We start from the raw sequence: 18,781 nt of genomic DNA, 5'->3' as shown, positions 1-18,781 counted from the left end.
AGCCAACTGCGTAACCTTGGCCAGGACCCTCGTACTATCCAAGGTCGACTACTGTAATGCCCTCTATCTAGGTACTAATCTCCGCAACTTAAACAAGCTACAAATTGTCCAAAACAATGCGATCAGAGCGGCCCTTAACATTCCTAGGCGCCAGCATATATCTGACACCAGGCGCAACCTGCACTGGCTCTCTATCCCACATCGCATCTCCTTGAAGTCCCTGGCTCTCACACACAAATGCCTCCACAACCAAGCCCCTCGCTACCTGGCAAACAGATTCTCTTTCCACAATTCCACCAGACCTCGCAGAGCGGCCCAAGCCAACTGCCTTGTCATCCCGCGTTTTAATCTCCAAAGATCAGGTGGAACCAGCTTCCCCATCCTGGCAGCCAAACTTTGGAACTCACTCCCCAATGACCTTAGAGCAGAACCTTCCTTCCTGAAATTCAAACACCTTACCAAAGCTTGGCTATCCGCCCAAGACAGCTAACACCAGTTTACTGCCCTACTTGCACTTTGACCTACTCTGCATCCCTTATTAACTATCCTGTAAATCACTGCCTTATCGATATTCGCTTGAATGTATATTTTGTAAATTTTGTAAATCTTCCTGTAATACTCCTGTAATACTCTGTCACATTGCCTTGTCATGCTTTCATCTTGTTGTAACTAAGTTAAGCGCCCGGTTGCCCCTGGGCCTGGTGCGCTATAGAAATAAATAAAATACTAAAATACTAAATACTTTGTGCCTATTATTCGGGCTATTTGACTTTGTATTTGCTTGTTTGATGGCACCCTCATGCCTCAGGGTCAATGGTGCGCGGTATCAATCAAATCAAAATATGTGGGCAGGCATCCCTTTTTTTCTCCTTTGGCTGTCTGTGGCAGGGATGGCTGCCTGCTGGTATATGTTGCCTGTAATCTGCTTTTGGGGCTGTAAGTGCTCGGGTCTCAGATTTTTAACATATTTTTTCTTGCCGTTTTGATATTTTGAACGTTTCCCCTATGTTTTCAGGTTCGCAGACTTTATTCCAGAGTTTGTGGATTCTTCCTGCTGTTCCGTGAACATGAACAAGTCTGTGAATCGGGAGTCAAGGTCTGTGAATCTATGCAAATCCACAAACCCTGCACACTCCTGAAAATTGGCATTGCAGGCATCCGGGAGTTTGGGGAGTCCTGGGGCCCAATGTGGCAGTCCAAGCCAAAGGGACCTCACTACAAATTCTTGCATTTAATTGCTACCCCACCTTTCGGACATAGCACACTTTGTTGAATGTGCAGAGTACACCCATCGCGCACCATGTGAATCAGATTAAATGGTCAATGGGTTAATGTGAAACCCACTTTTAGATATAGCACACTCATTCAGTGGATTTACCATTTGTATATACAGCATGTTCATCAACAAGTGGTGTTGTAGAGACACATGATAGTACAGATACAACAATATTCATACAATACACACTGCGCATTATTGCCTTGCTGAGTTTCAAACGTAAAACATAAAATTTGACATGTTTAATGGCTGCTTTGTTCTTCCATGTCAGCGGAAAGAAAACTCAGTCTACCCACATGTCTCAGGCCTGCTTAGATGAACGAAGAAGTGGGTGAAAAGATCTTGTGATGGTAAGTGGCTAAAGGCCACCCAATTGTCCTCATTACCTTGCATCATCCAACTCCAAATACCCAAGTTAAACAGACAGATTACGTTGGCATACTGGGGGCTCTCAAATGACATCTGACTTCAGTCTGATGATGGTCATAGTGTAGTACACTTCTCATTGCAGCATGACCGCTCCAAAGACTATTCGGAAGCGACACATGCCTTAGCTGCAATGAGGAGTGTACACATTTTAGACCTCCATCCTGGTAGTCATCTGTGTAAGGGGTCTTTGTGTGCATGCCACATTAGATATTCACTGCTGTTCACTATGAGCCTGGGAGAAAAGTAGATGTCTCACCTTTCTGTAAACAGCACTATCCTCAGACTTAGGGATGCGCTGGTTGACATAGAAGACTCGAGGTATATTGAGTTTGATGCAGTGCAGGTCACTGCCAATCACAGCCCAGAGTCGAAACAGCCCTGGCATGTTGGTTTCTCCTACCTGGAAGAGAATTAAATATCATCAGGGGAAAGATCACTAGAGGCCCCAGTGCACAGTAGGAGCTATGTATACTCTGCTCCGAGTATATCGGAATCCATGGGTCCTCACTAAATATTGTATCACAATGAATCCCTCCCAGAACAGTTTATACATTTCTAAGGACCACAGCGTTTTACCTGCACAATCTGCCAGGGCATGTCCAGGATGCTACGTGCTGTTTTGCGCAAGAAGTTGCCAAGACCAGAAGTGGGTCCATCGCGGATCAGACCTCCGCCTCCTGTTACAGCCTCACCATCCTCCAGCCGACGTTTCTTCTGGCGGTCTCTTCGTTGCCGAGCTTGCAATTCCCACTTTTTCTTGTGATATCCGAGCCAGACAAGCCGCTCCTCCTGAGGCGATAGACAGCCAAAGAGAGCAAGTGTGAGGGTGGGTCATGAACAACACTGCTATCTTCAGTGTCTGAAGCCCAGAGTATGGTTATGCAGAGTAAAATATGCAACAAGTATGTGTCCATGTGACTAATTAAAATACTTTTGTATGATTAATAATATAAAAACAATTTGAGACTTCAAGATTTTCTCACCAAATTTCTAGACAAAAAGATATTCCATTGTTTACTGGGAATTTTGATTACATTCAATGCAGACGTATTTCTTGATCAAAACTGGGACATTCCTGGGTCAAGAAATGTTCTAACCACACTTGAGCTTTTTGTGCCACAATTCTAGTGATGAACACTAGGAAGAGAAGATCCAGAGCTCTGGTGTGGTACTAGAAGGACATGGGAGTAATGGGAAAGTGACAGATTGTAATTTCAGTAATGTTCATTACACTAGGCACGTTTCTTCACTTTTACAATGACTGTAGTATGAAGTACTTCTACAACACGTCATAAAATGCACAGAAAAACGAATGAGAACTTCAATGCAAGCAATGCTTTGCGGTGCAGGGAGTCAAAAAAGTGGGGGGGGGGGAGACTCTGGTGGGAACAGTTGAAAAACTTATGCAGTAATGGAACAAACTGCAGCCCTAATTGTTAGGAGTTCCTTGTGGGACGTCTGAGCTTTGATGGCTTGTGGTGTGGGACTTGCAATTTTCTGTAAATCCCTTGCCCTCTGTCCCCATTACAATTTTCTCAGAATTGATCGTTTCCCTTCCTCATAGATTCTAAGCTTCTGTAGCCAATTACTAGGCATGACCAGATTTATACACCCATTGGTATTGTGAGAAACCTGAAGGCGTCTGACCCGCTAGTCCCCGGGGATCAGACATCTAGGTGGCCAGGACACAGCCATCGCTTTTGGATCTGGTTCCTGGGGTGGAACAGTGAGGGAGGATCACCTGGACAGCTCACCGTGATCAAAAATTGACTAACACCAGAGATGTATACCGGACCTGTCCCAATACAATGGTCAGGCAATTATTGGTCATTGCACACACCTGACTTCCCTCACACTTCCCCACACGGATGAAAAGCGGAGCACAAAAGCACACTCTGAGCAAGGCAAAGCACACGAGGAAGCAGCAGTTCCAAGATGGCAGTTTAATACGAGGAGAAAGGCGGCAAGAGCAGAAAGGGTTACAAGGACAGAAGTGCCCTCGACCTTTTCAGACCATTACTTTTGTGAACCTTGGAAAATAAGCAACCCAAGACCTGGGACTAAAGCTGAAGAAACCTGCATTGTGCGCTGGATGTACCCAGGGCTCTCCTGCGTCAACAACCAAGGCGGGGAGGAGCGCTTGCTGCGTGGTACTGTCCTTGGCTCCTACAACAAAGCAGCGTCAGTAAAGACAGCACAGCCGGTGAGTCCGAAAGACTGATACCAGACCAGTAGGTGTTGAGACCAAGGTTGCAAGCGGCAACAACGTATGAAGAAATCTAAAGAGAACAGTGTATGAAAAATATGTGATGAGCGAGGCAGATCGAATTGAAAACCAGAGGAGTGGCTGTACTTTGGAGGCAAACAAATATACTGTAGACAAGAGGGGTCCGGCGTCACATGGGTGCTCATTCGAAAGTCTGTTAGATATCCAACTCAATGGCAACTGTGAAAAGGGAATTTTGAGATTAAAGTAGTCCTACAAAGGGTTAAGCTAAACCCTGTGCACATTCGAAAGTCTTCGATAGTTGAATGCAAACGGAAATTGGTCCGAGCCCGGCTGAGGGAGACTAATTGTGTAAGAGGTAGGATCTGAGCCCGGCTGAGGGGGCTACGGGGTGAACCGTAAGTCACCTGAGAAAGAATATTCTCTAAACATTGTAAAAGGGGGATCTGAGCCCGGAAGAGGGGGATACAGGGTGAATCACCCGAATTAAGTACTTACAAAAGGAAAGGAACTTTGTGTTTTGGTACATCAGGCCCTCAGAATCAAGAGACTTTGAAGTAAAGAGACTTGCACACAGAAGGCCCCGATGCTGGTAATGGAACTGTATCCTCGTGCCGAAGAACACAGTGTGCTTTGCTCGAGTGAACTGCCTTGTCTCGTGCAGAAAACGTGGGGAAAATGGCCTGAACTTCCTGACATCATTTTTCTCATGAACACTACACCCACATGATTTTTTTTACGCTCACCTGATATCCAAAGGGACGCCTGTATGCCCTGGTTGCCGGATTCCCCCCAGATGTACTCCATTCTGGATGATGTCTTATATGGCAGGTGGGCCTGAAAACCCAGGAGTACTGGGCTTGGGCTCAGATTTTCGTTTCCTCCCACCAGCCCCTTGGACTCGACCTGAAGGCCCCACTCCTCACCTTGTTATGATGTCTGGCGTGCTCTTCGTCCTGCTTTTTGCGCAGGGGTGCGTAGTTTCTGCGGGTTGAAGCGACCGAGTTAACTTCACTGATGCCAACCCATTCAAGCGTCTTTAAAGAGGTAAGTTTGATTATAGTAGTCTTTGAGGGCCTTTGCTTTCTTTCGGGCTATTAATGTCTTTCCCTGATTGTTTCCCCCTTAGGTATGCAGAGGTTCGCTGGGTGCGCTGCTTGGGTTCGACTCCTGCCGGGATTTATGGACACGGAGCGTATGAAGAAAGGTAGGTTCAGCGCGAAGTGCAGCGCGCTAATGTCTATTTGGGCTAACCTGTATTCTTTATTCCTTTGCAGGTTACGATGGTCTTTCTTGGTGTGCAGTGATTTCCGGAGCGGAACCGGCCAAGATATGCCCAGCCAGGTGAGGAGATTTTGGTTGCTGCTGTGATTGCCGTGAGTAACCTGTTTAACGTTGTCCCTTTTTCTCTCCTCCCCAGGTGCTTTGTTCCGGTGCGAGCGTGATGTCATGAAGATGCTGCCAGCGGGATGGAAGACTGCGAGCAGCTGGGTTCGAAGGATGGAAGACTGCAGGTAAGCTGGAACTGCTAACTAGACGGCCACCCACCCCCTTCTGTAAAATGCGGAGTTTGGAATAAAATGTGAGGTTCCTGAGGTGAAAGGCAAGTCGACCACTGGAACAGAAGAACCAAAGCTGAGGGTGACCAGAGACACCTGTAGACCCTTCCAATCACTGAAGCGACCACTGCTGTTGTGACTGTTTTCTTATCGACAGAGGAGCTCCAACGGAGACTACTCCTTCCCTTTGGCTGGTGGGACCAACCTGAGCTGAGACAAACTACAAATTGAGCCATCTCCAGAGGTGCTGTGCCCAGGGGTGTTGCTAGGTCTGGAAAAGACCCGGGCCTACGCTGATGTCGGAACGGTCAGGACTGGGGGCTAGCTAGCATTTTTATTGTATCTCCTGAGATGCTATCCGGGGCTAGAACCAAAAGACGAGGGGCTATAGCCTCCTTAGCCCACCCCCTAGCAATGCCTCTGGCTGTGCCTCTCAGAGCTGCAGACCAAGAATATCAGGAGACCTCCGACCCATTTGCAATGCAACATCTTGGCAAGGCCGAATCCGACCAGAACTTTGAGCTCCAGAGGCATGATCCGACTTGTCCAAGTCCCCTCACAAGAGTGCAGGACTTCAGAAGAGAAGATTGACCGTGCGAATACCGTCCTTTGTTGGTGCGGGTAAAAAGGCGCCAAAACCACAGACCAACCAAGCAGACTGATGAAATTTGTGCCGAAGGTCCTCTCTTGACACTACTGCTGAAACATCCCATTCAGAGTCCTTCCTTTCATCACCAGGCCAAGGAATCAGGAGACCAGGTCTGTCGCTGCTGCACAGAGGAGAATCCAGCTACGAGCATTTCATTCTAACCTAAGGTACTGTGGGGTGAAAGTTAGAACTTATTTTGAACCGAGAAGTCGCTCCAGAGGGACTGGAGTGCATGAGGAAGTGTCCACTCTATCTCTGACCCTAGCTTGCCAGCATTTGTTCCTTTAGGGAATCCTTTTCCAGGGCCCCCCTCATTGCGTTATATTGGCAAGTAACTTATCCTAGAGACTGAAAGTATCCAGAGGAACCTTTGCTTTTTTGCTACTTATCCACTTTGGATCCACTACGACACTTACTTTTTCATATAGTTATGGATTGGACTTAATAGCATTAGTTAGCCTGAAGTGTCTCTAGAACGTTAAGCTCTGCCGTTGTGTGATTAACCAACCTTTTTCCATCCTAAAAGACTTCATCTTATGTGGTTTTGCTCAAGTGTTTCTTTGGACTATTGCATTTACAGGGTTCAGTGTACATCCGTACCGCTCACATCTTCCTCCCATGAAAAGCCTGGCTGCTCTGCCATTCTACCAAGATCCTTTGGGTAGTACAGACTTATACTAAGAGTTGGGGACCTGTATGCCAAGGGATAGTTTTGTGCAGTATTACCTCAATTGGACTTTAGGAAAACTCCACTAACATCCCCCAGTCGACATCCTGAGATAATGTGAAAGTAACGTGTTAAGAGAAAGATAGCTAATCCAAATAAATCCCCACATCAACAAGCTCCCAAAACAGAGAGAGTATTCTGCATTTTAGTGTAGGAGATCCTGGCCTTGAACTAGGGGGGAAACACGTTAAACACATAACATTTGGCTTGTAAATCTCAAGTCATAGAAGGAATCCAACCACAATCTGATACTAACAAGGCACAGAATATAAAATGATTTCCATGGCCCACACATACCAAAATCCCTAAAAAAAGAAACGGAAGACCTGGATGAGTCGCATTTACATGGGAAATGGTAGTGAGGCAGCACGCATGGCAGAGAAGTGGACGAGGACCCAGAGCAGAGTTTAGGGCTAACTAGTAGTAATGTCATAGGGCAGAGAGCAGTGAGGGAGTTAAGAGGGGCAGCAAAACTAGTCTGAGTAGCCGTTGGTGTGCTTAGGAAGCAGGAGTTCAGCATGAAGCACCAATCGGGAAAACCAATGTCTACATTAAATCGAGATGGCACCCAAGACGTAAAGAGCAAACGTAGACCCTTTCAACGAGCATTGCTTTTGCAGTCATGCCCATTCACCTTCCATGACTGATGAGGAGCAAAAGGTTTAACTGCAGTGGCAGATTCAAAGATTCCTGTGAATATATGTGGACCAGTAAAGAGAAACAGGTTGAATTTTTAGTAAGCAAAAGGAAACCTAGTCCAGTGATTACTCTGCTGCTTGAGTAACAAAGGTTAGTACAAATCCAGCTCATTCCTTGATAATGGGATATCAAAACACAGTTCAGAGTGAGCAAATATCCCAGAATCAGGGAAGTGGTTAGGATCTGGTGAGTATCTCAGAATATGTATTTTATTGCATTTTATTTTTCTTATTAAACCTCAAGCATTACAAATAGGCTAAAATACCAAGTTATATATAGAAATACAACCAACCACAGAAATATTCATATAAATATACATCGACTATGGTTTTAGTACTTTCAGCTGCTGAAAAGTGGTTGGAGGTCCCTGCAGGCCAAGAGTGAGACCTTAAACTGAAATAATCCTTGTGGGGGTGTGTCTCAATGTCACTGGGCCTAGTAAGATTGTTTTGTTCTCCCTTGTTCCCCTCGTCACGCTCTGAAACAAGTGGGTATGAGCGCGATACAAATAAAATATCATTATAAGACGTGAAACATAAGATTTAAAGTCTAAGGAGAGGGAGAGTCTTTACAGTCAACATTCTTTATGATACAGTCCCTGTATATTTATGCGAAGGCACCAAAACAGTTAGTTAGTGTCAACTGCTAGCTAATAACCTCAGAATGAACTCCTATACTCACGGCCCTCACATTTCGGTTCTGCACATTTTGTTTGCAGCCCGAATTAGTCACGGCCTGACTTTTTGGTCATCACCTGTTCGCTGCGAAGAAGCACGCTCTCACCGCTCCGACACAGTACATAGGAGCGTACTGGTGAACGCACACCGCCGCCCACGAATAATAAAGGGACGCATTAAAAAATATATATAGTAGTGAGTGCATGCTCATATTTATCGAGAGGTTACCGTTACAGCGAGTCCATTAACTTCCATTATTTCCAAGAGGCAGGGCTTGAGGTAATCCTGAGATTTCACAGAGGAGCAGCCTAATTCTATTCACAATGTGGGGGACAGAACACGCAACCCTGTTCTCCTTTGCAACCTGCTCCCCTCATAAATATCTAGGAAAATGTAAGATCATATATAACAGCGAGCGTGAATGGAGAGGTTACCGTTCCGGATATGAACAGGGCTTCAGAGTAGTTTTCCTTCATTTACATGCAAACAAAATACAAACTAATGTACACAGCTCACCATGTCGGACTCGCCAAGAGCCAATTAACAATGGCCACTGCACAAAACCCTATAGGGAGGCAATGAGATGTAAAGTTCCAAAATGTTCTCCCATACCAGTTTCCTGCACAACATGATCCCAATATATTTATGCAGTGCTCATTGAGACTCTTTAAAGTGCAACAGCGCGAGTTGAATGATAACCTCAGTCAATTCCTATGCTCTAGCATGTCTGTTCATCGCACTGCAGAGCTTAGAAAAGTGCTTAGTTTGAATCTCTTATGTTATCTTGCATTTGTATAGAGCCACCCATCATAGTTTATGGCTTCGAAGCGCTTTGCCCGTCAGAGGCAAAAGTGGAGTATGCTAGATCATTCAGTAGTGGTAGGGAGAAGCAAAGTCAGGTAGATAGTTCAGATGAGAGAGCTGAACCACAGGAAGGTAAGAGAAGGAAAAGGTAGAGGGCCCGTGTCTTCAATTGGATTGTGGGACTCCACTGTATTCTATGGGGCGCAGCACCAAGAGGAGATATAGCTGGAGAGGCGGTGTTCTCTGCGCAAGGAGGGGTATGTCTGGAAATTACACTCTGCAAGTTGAGCCTGGGCATGTTGGAGTCATGCCCAAGAAAACACATGCAGCAAAGCCCTTACGCTTACTTCTCTAGGGCCCCAGCAACATTTGGGAGGGGTTGAATGTCAGAAAAATAAATTACTTACCTCTTGGTAATTTTCTTTCTCATGGATGTCCCTCCCAGATTCCACTTCTATGATGCCCCATCTCCGCACAGCTGTTCTCTGTACTCTTTTATCCAGCCAGTGGGTGCAGCGTGGCTCTGCGTTGGCTCTGCCCGACGCCTCTACGCAGCCTGCGCCAGACATGACATTGAGGTCAATATATGGAGGAGCGCCGTGCCCAGCGACATCAGTTCCACCACTATTTTTCCATAGTACTCTGAAGCTGAGGGACCGTAGAACCGATGGTGTACTACCTTACAGCAAAGATGAGCAGGTAGGGAGGACAATGAGGAATCGGTGGGAGTAACATCCATCAGAAAGAACATTACCTAGAGGCAAGGGATTATTTCCTCCCACGGATTCCTTCTCTATGAAAGACTCCTAAAGCAGTATGTAAATCTGGAGGAGGGAGGAAGCAAGAACACCACCTAAACCAGAAAACTCTGGAGGACTGTCCTACCAAAACAGTCATCCTGGCCCACAAGGGAATCCAAGCAGTAATGCTTAGCAAACGTGTGAAAAGACGCCACGTTGCCGCCTGGCAAATACTTAGGACTGGGATTGCCCTCTGCTCTGCAGGGCACAAGTGGCAGCCACTCCTCTGGTAAAATGAGCTGAAAACTTCAGGCACATAATTACCAGCCAGATTGTAGCATTCAGAGATGCACAGAATGATCCACCTGAACAGGGTTTGGTCACAGCCCTGTTAGCACGAGCATAACCAACAAAAAGCTGGTCATCCTTCCTAGTCTCTAGTATGAGAAACGTAGAACTAAAGGGCCTTTACCGGGTCCAGCCGATGGAATCATTCCTCTTGCCTTGGAAGGGTGAGGCAGGAGGAACAACACAGGAAGATGGATCTTCTGAGAGAGATGGAAATCCAAGACAACCTTCGGCAGAAAGGAAAGTCTCACTCTACGTCACCTTCTCTATGTGAAAAACCAAATAAGGAGGTAAAACAGACAGCGCCTGGAGCTCACTCACCAGTCGCGCAGAAATGATGGCCACCAGGAGAATCACCTTACGGGCGAGTAACCCCAATAGAACAGGAATGAGGGGGCTCAAATGTAACACCCAAAAGAAACATTAAAACTAAATTCAAATCCAACACCGGAACACCACACTGGTTCACAAAATGGCAGGGAGGAATCTGGTTACACAAACCCTGCAAGAATTGCATAACAGTTGGGATTGTGAAAAACGAGCCCTGTTCCGTGGATCTCTTAAATACCGAAATAGTGGCGAGGTAACCCTTTACAGTTCCAATCTGCAAGCCTGCTTTGGCCAAAGAAAGCAGAAAGGGGATAGAGGAAAAGAAAAGGACCCAGGTCCCTTTACCGGCAACAAACTGAAAATTTAAGCCATCTACAGGCATAAAGGGATTTCGTAGCAGGTCTCCAAGTTGACAGGAACACATCTAGGATATCCTTTGACATGTCCCACTCCTTGTACCTCAGCCTCTCAGTATCCAAGCATGAAGAATCGGGAGGCTGAGATTCGGGTGGAGAAACTGCCCCTCCGACTGGGAGAGCAAGTTGATTCTCCTCAGAAGGCATCAGGCAGGGCAGATGGACATAATCAGCAACACTGGATACCACGTTCTCTGGGCCCAGTTCGGAGCAATCAGGACCATTGTGGTTCTGAACAGGTGCAACCTCCGGAAACCAGTGGAATGACGGGGATCGGCGGGAATGCATCAAGGAGGTTGAAAGTCCACTTTACCATCAGTGTGCCGCCCAGAGGTCCCAGACGAGGAAATTCCCTGGAGCAGAACTAGCACTTCCTGCCGACACTGGAAGCAAGGAGGCCCACTTGAGTTCCCCAAAAGGAGACCATCTTCTCCAGAACTTCTTGGCAGAGCTATCACTCTTATGAGGCCGAAGTCATTCTGCTCAAGGCATTCGCTACAATATACTCTTGTACGGCCAGATAAGCCACTGTCAGAGACAACATTCTCCAGAGCACAGAACCAGGCATGGACACTGTTGTCCTTCAGGGTCAGCACAGTCTTGCGTTTCACAGTGCAGAGGAATGCAACCAGGGCCAGCCTGGTCACCCTCAGCTCCAGTAAGTTTGTGTGTTCCCAAGACTCCACGGGAGAACAAAGTTGGCTCACCGTTGGGTCCGACAGGTGAGTGCCCCAACCTGTCAACGAAGCGCCCATGACTACCGTTGCCTGGGACCAAGGTTGGTGAAACAACACCCCTCTCAGCAAACTGTCTCACACGGCCCACTGTGCGAGATCCTGAGCCACCCGATTCGAGACCTGTAAAAGGTCCGACATGTGGCCCTGAAACTGTGACCATTGGCAACAGAGAAGCCACTAAAGTGATCTCATGTGCAGCCTCAACTCCAGTACCACTAGGATCTAGGAGGCCATGAGGCCCAGAAGGCGTAGGAAAGCCGAGGCCCAGAAGGCGTAGGAAAGCCGAGGCCAAGACTTGTTCCTGGGATTGGAGGACATTGACCATCCAAAAGGTGATTTCCACTCACTCCTCAAGCAGGAAAGCCCTGCCCTTGCGAGTAAACATGAGAGAAACTAGGCCGGTGAAACCTGAGACTCTGAAGTGCAGGGAAAAGCCCAGACTGTGTAATAGAGTGCATGTGCAGAGCAGACTCTCCGACAATAGACATGGGGAGCAAGCTCTGACAAGACCGTCGTCCAGGTAGGGAAAAACATGAATGCCCTCCTTCATGAGTCGGGCCGCTACCACTGCCAGCAGCTTGCTTAAAACCCTGGAGGGTTAAGGAAAGACAAAACGGCAGGACCTTGAACTGGTCATGAACTGGTACAGTTTGTGGCAGCACCACTAACCGTAAGTGCTTCCGGTGCTTCCCATTAATCAGCACATATAAACACGCATCCTGGAGGTCCAGGGAAACCAGCCAGTCCTACAGATGAAGGCCTTGCAAAAGCTGGGCTAGAGAAACCATTGTAAACTTGTGGCGTGGTCGAGTGAAGCGGCAGACAACGGGATGGCATTTTGGCTATAGATTATCAGCAAAAGGAAAAAGAACCCAGCCTTCCCCATTTCTAAAAGGTTATCCCTACCTAAACAAATAATACCTAGGGTGCTCGTCGTCAGGATGCATGTCAAAACGAAAACACTGTCGAAACCAACTACACTATCCCTGCCGGTAACAAACAAAAAGATCCAATAAGCTCTTGACAAGCATACCAGGAGAATCACTCCCTTCTCCTGGTGTATGAATTCAGTCTTAGGCTGGGTTAACAGTCTTTTGCAATAAGGTCCGATTTACCAATATGACCAGAAGAACTCCTCTCTGGAGGAATCTTGAAGGCTGTTCCGTTACAGTCTTTTGCACAAGTATTTAAAAGTCGCTTCCTCCCAGGGGTTCTTGATTAACAATCGCAAGATTTTATCAATTCTTCTTCTTATATCTCTTCTACTGCCAGGGCTTCCTGGGCCCTGTGTCTGACAGTTCTTAACTTAACAGATGTTTTTCAGGCTTATAAGGTTCACCACTGTGACGAGGGAGTTCACTCTCGAGGCACTCTACTTCGGCTGCTTTGTAGTAGATTACTATTGTAACAATGGAGATTACTCCCGTGACTTACTTGACCTCTTGGTTCGCGGAGTGTCACTATTATGATAAGGGAGATTATTCCCGAAGACTTGACTCTTGGTTGTCTGATATCACTACTGCAACGATGGAGTTCACAACCTAGGAATGCTTAACTCTTGTACCTCTCTGGACCTCACTCAGCTTGCCAACAACTCCCATTACCTTCACTTTGACATGCGGAGGGTGACCGGTACTTCCCGGGGTCTACGGTCAGTGTTGCTTATGCACGCTTCCCCAGCGTTCTCTTCTGCTGCTTCACTTTGGTCATTGCGGCTCAGCTGAGCTGTTTGCACAGCAGTTTCGGTGTTGGTAATGGACCACACTGTCCAATTCTTGGAGGCCACGCCACCACCGGATTCTTCCCACTTGAGTAGTCTCCCACCAGCTCGCGTAGCTCCTCTCTGCTTTTTGCCCGAGTATCGACCGTCTTTCCGGACTTCTAATGCCACAGGTGTGAACTTCCCGGGCTGCGCAGGACAGGTCAGTGTTGCCACATAGTATGACGTCACATCTGACGTTTTTTTTATATAAGGATGTTTTTATGCAAAATTCACCGAGAGCTCGAGCCAACATCCGTTGTCTGTTGTAACTCCCTGTTTTAGATCATTGTTAATAAAACAGCAACCTTTGTCATCTTCCTGAGTTGGTTCGATTATTTAGTGTCCGTTATTCTGCATCCCCATCCATTGTATGCACGATACCCAAAGGGCCATATGCTCAAAAGGTTCGTACTTCACCCTGGACAGAGCAGATAGCGACAGAGTACTGACCACCTTAGCCATCAAGTGATGGAAGGCAGCTTGGGGCTTTTGCTGGGGTGGGAGCTGGCAAAATGTAATCTCTGGGGAGGTGTTTAGGCAGCTGACCCCCTACAAGTCCTCTGCCCGGCCCAGCATGCCCTCTCCATCCCTGTAGATTTCTTCTGGGAAGTCCATCACCTCGATAGGACCCATAGGTTCCAGCCCAAAGGGGACCTGGTCGCCTTCCTCATTGTACATGAATGCATCCCTTGGGATTGGACGTATTTCGGTGGAGCAGCGGTGTCCACGACGATGACGCCAGTGCTGGTGCCAAGGCGGTCGCTACTTAGGCATGCAGGAGTGGTCACCAGTGGGTACTCAGTTGGTTGCAACAGATGCTATGGGACTCTCTGGCGCAGTAGCCGAAGTGGACACCACCATCACCTGCACCACAGGCTCAGAGGCCGGAGCCATCAGTGCCTTGATGAAGATGTCCAACATGTTCAGGCGGACCTTTTCCCATTACTACGGTGTGGAGGACTGGCTCAGAAAAGGTAACTGCGCTGGACACTCAGGAGACTCCCTGGAGCGGTGGCTCTTCTTCGAAAGAGGAAGACTAATGTCGGTGTGAGGATTCACTCATGGAGCAGGACCTCTACCGATTCTGCTTTTTTTCATTTACTCTGCGCAGAGCTGCTTGCTCTTCAGAGCATCGTTATGCACTATGAAACTTTGACCAAAATTGCAGATCCTCACTCTGTGCCTTTTGGACAAATGTGAAGATCTCTGCCACCCTCTCCTAGAGGGCATTCGGATGCATGGACTGGCATGACCCACAATCTTGTGTGTCATGTTACTCGCCCAAGAAATATTAAATACAGTGCAGATCCGAGGCAGTTATCTACCAGCCACAGTCTGCAAACTGTTTGAAGCCTGAGGCCTTGGATGGAAGTAGGCATGGCATATGAAAAAATAGGTAAGCTCGATGAGCGTATTCCAATCCGCGAACAGAGTGCGTGGCAAAAAGGAATGCAGGTCACTGGGCACGGCACAGCTATATATACTGACCACCAACCTCATGTCCAGCGCGTAGCAACATCGGGCGGAGCCGACAAAGTCGTGCTGTGACCCATTGCAGCAGAAATGTTTTTGTAGAACAGCTACTCTGGGGTAGAGACATCATAGATGAGAAATGCGTGTGAGGACAGAATACATTAGAAATCAGACTTTGCCAAGTTTGCAAAAGCTCCCTAAAAAGTTAGCAAAAAAAACTCTTTTTGATTTCCTCATTTATGGCATGGTTACCAAACCCCTAATCTTGTGCGCAAAGTGCTCGAGGCCAGATTTTGATCCTTCCACAATGTCATAGTGAACCAAGGCATGTAAAACATAGTTCCAGAAACTCTGTAAGACAGTGCCCCATCATTGATAAGTCCTACAATTTGGAACCTTGACAAATGTTATGCTTTTTGTCAGAGAAACCAGACTCACTTTGGTTTAGGGTGGTAGCAGACACAGACAGCTTTATATGTCTTGTAGACAAAGAAAAGACAATGCATCTTCACTGTACTGGAGCAGATAACAACCGGACCAGCCCTCCAGACTACAACCTTCCTAGGTCACAGTACGGTGACAATTCTGAATCCTAACAAGAGCTTTCTAGAACAGACAGCCTTAGGGCCTCCCGCCCCATCAAGTCAATTCAAAAACACCACCCATCAGTCCGCCGTCGATACAGAGGATATGGCACCAGTCTGTTTTTAATTCCTGGTCTTAGCCATTTTCTATTTTAGGGCTTCCTTTCTTCAGGGCAACCACAAAGTATGCTCAAAATGGCTGTTCTGACCATGCTGACTCTTTGTGAGCCTACCTGGCAGCATCCATATTGGTTCTAACTAGTTAAGTCAAGTAGGTGCCTGGACTCTCCATCCCACTTCCTGTGGGACAGTCCAAGCCGTGTGCCAGTCCTTTGGACTGACCAGTATGGTTAGCCATCTGATCCTTTACCCCCCCCCCAGCCCCACAACCCATTCTAGTGATAGGCCTTTGGACAGCCCCTTTTGGCAGTGGTGCTTAAAGTCCTGCCTGGTCCCTGTCTCCTTTGCTGCATTATTCTGGAACTTTGAAGAATCAGATCTGCCAACCCGCTTAAGGCGTTTTGCTGCCGATTTGTACTATTTTTGCTGTTTTTGGCCCTCACCATTGCATACTTGCTGGGTCTAGTCTTTTGGTCATATCCCACTTTACATTTTCTGCTTCTAGCAATCCAATGTGGGGTTCCAAATGATCCTGCTGCCTCCCCCGTGCACAGGGCTGAGCCCTCCATAGGGGGCTTGTTTTTCTGTGCCGTTTACCACCACAGTCCTGGAAGTTGTTTTGGGTACCAACCGGCCCAAATTGATCTGCTTTTTGTGAGTTCCTGCGGTGCCCCCAGCCATTATCCTTTATGCTGTGGAAGTGTTTTCTCCTAGGCTACCACCCTTTCTAGTCAAAAGAGCTGCCAGGTCCCATATTCACGCCAGATTCTTCACTCCTGGCTTGAAGGTTGCCATCATGGGAAGGACATTTGTTGTTCTTTTCCGCTGTGGGGGTCTTCGTCAGCTCACGGTTCAAGCACCTGGGCACCAGATTCTGTAAACCACATTCAGGAAAGAAGCTGAAATTAACCTGATTGTTTTACCATGCTGCAGCAATTTGATGAAACTACCATTATTGGTACCCATTTCTGGGTTCTGGGGTGAGTTTGTCTGGTGTGGGGGATCTAGATTCTTTTTTGCAGAGTCAACTGCATTTGCCATGACCTGCGTTGGGGTCCCTCCTACTCTGATATTTCTTCTGTCTCAGGATTCTGAGACCAATCTCTGGATCTCTTCATTCGGGTCTCCTCTGGTCTTCTCTAAGGTGGTTTCCTGTGGAATCCACACCTGTAGGGTAAAACAGACTTTCCAACATTTTTCCCATACAAGTGGATGGCCCAGTGACTTTGTCCCATTTACTTCTATGGAACTTTCTACCGGTCCTGAAATTCTCCTTGAGTGATGTTGGGGATATGTATCCCCCACAACATCCTTGACATTTTACCCTGTCCCCTTCAAGGGGTTCAGGTAGCTTGTTGAGGGAGGAGACATTTTAAGCCCAAATGCGGGAAAGATTGCAGAAAGTGTTATTAGGCCCCAGTGCAGGAGAGTTGAAAGGCGATGTAGCCACAAAAAATGGGATTCAATATACAAAATAGTGTTGTCACAAAACTAAATAACTTAACAGGAGAGGATTGAAGTGTTACTTTGTATTCACAGATTACAGTTACAGTAGGTAGTAACATTAGTATAATGGACAAAGTATTGCACGATGTACCATTTGTAGCGCTTAAGAGGCATGAAGCAAGAGGCGGGAAGCTCTGTGCACATGGGAACAATGAAGTTAACGTGGGGAGATGTGGTCATTCAGAACATTGTACATGTAAGGGTTTGACAAAGGCTTAAAATATAAAAACATAGTATATGAAGACCTCGTGGAACAAGGAAGGATTTTTCACTCGGCTTAAAAGTCCATGTAAGTTGCAGAATTTGTTGGTTTGCTGGGAAGAGGATTTTCGGCTGGCCTCGAAGGCAGCATGACTGCGGTCACGATAGGGGGATAGGAGAGATGCATACGTGATATCGCAGAAGGGAGCGGAATGCAAAACCATTTTTTCAGAGTTTTTAGGGTCATATTGAATTGTAGATACAAGAGGCAATTTTCTTGGGGGCACGTAGGTTCTTGCATGCCAGGGTCTGCTAATAAACTACATGGGGGTCCAGGGTTTTTATGGGCTCTGAAAGAAATAAGTAGGTTGTTGGTTAAAGGTGCGATGGTCTCAGATGGTAAGTAAGGCTATGTGAGGTACAGGGTTATTTATGAATATATGTATCATGTGGAAATAAGTCATGTCTGGTGATGGAAGATGGTATGTCAAAGGGGGTGTACCTTATGAAAGTATCCAATGGGAATTTTAGAGTTAGAGGGATTAAATTACTCTATATTAGTGTTAGCCAATGGAGAGTTGGGGGATGACTTTGTAACTGATTATGTAAATTGTTTAAACTGTGTATAAGCTACTATTGTATACTGCTCAGAGAACTGGGCTAGTTTTTCAGCTCTAAGGAACTGACTGGCCCCTCCCAGTAGCAAGCATGCAATAAACCTGATTTGTGACAGAAGTGCATTTGACTCTTCATGGAAGCCGTACTTTAGAACTGGCAGCATTCAGCCACGTCCCAACAAGTTCTAGGTCAAGAACTTCCTTTTCACTAATTAGCAGGGATTTTGAATGCATTTTTAAAGTCCTACTCTTCTCTCCTGTAAAAGGGAATGCTTGCTAAATTGTAATTGATGTTTGTAACTGACTTTTTCCTGGTAGTAAAATATACTGGTAATTGCTGCTAAAATAGATCTTGATTTTTTGGAAGCATTGTGTAGTGTGTACAAATTGAATTCCATTCTCCCGTCCCATTATTAATTAATATACGTGGATTCTTTAAATACTATGCCCTAGAGGGCCAAAAATCATGTGGATTAGTGGTGGTAGCTAAGGAGCGTTTGGGACTATTTTTCCCCACCCCTTATATGTGCAGGATCCCGACCACCTGGTCTAGGACCAACCATGTATAACAAGGGTGGGATGTGATTTGGGACACTATACTTAGGTGTACAGGTCCTAGGGGATACTACCTGCTTAGTTAAGATTGTGTATCTCTCTTGTTCACCCGCCCACTTCTTGACCACCTCCACAGTTATTTTATGTTGGGTGCCTATCTGAAGTAGTGAGCCCATTTAAAGTCATTGGGTTGAGGAGAGTCCTTCCAAGACATTCACTGTTTTTATAATGTACTGTATATTATGTGCCAAGCACTTATTTGACTGGATTGAAATCAGTTTGTGTAAATGTACTATATATTTCAGTGTATACGTGTGGTCTATTTTTTAGTGACAAGTGTGTGGA

General features: G+C 46.5%; 1 protein-coding gene across 2 annotated transcripts in view; it reads right to left on the bottom strand.

Annotated features, from left to right (window-relative positions):
- POLE (DNA polymerase epsilon, catalytic subunit) overlaps positions 1–18,781 on the bottom strand; it is an 867,587-nt gene that overhangs the window by 414,528 nt on the left and 434,278 nt on the right. For both annotated transcript variants that reach the window (XM_069619327.1, XM_069619326.1), the window contains exons 31-32: positions 2,282–2,494; positions 1,962–2,105 (exon numbers count right to left, since the gene is read on the bottom strand). In XM_069619327.1, the coding sequence (XP_069475428.1) occupies positions 1,962–2,105; positions 2,282–2,494 (357 nt within the window). The remainder of the gene's footprint in view (positions 1–1,961; positions 2,106–2,281; positions 2,495–18,781) is intronic.

This window comes from Ambystoma mexicanum, chromosome 10, assembly GCF_040938575.1.
Source record: "Ambystoma mexicanum isolate Mex_15411 chromosome 10, UKY_AmexF1_1, whole genome shotgun sequence".
Taxonomy (NCBI): Eukaryota; Metazoa; Chordata; class Amphibia; order Caudata; family Ambystomatidae; genus Ambystoma; species Ambystoma mexicanum.
This window is presented reverse-complemented; position numbering and strand designations above follow the sequence as displayed.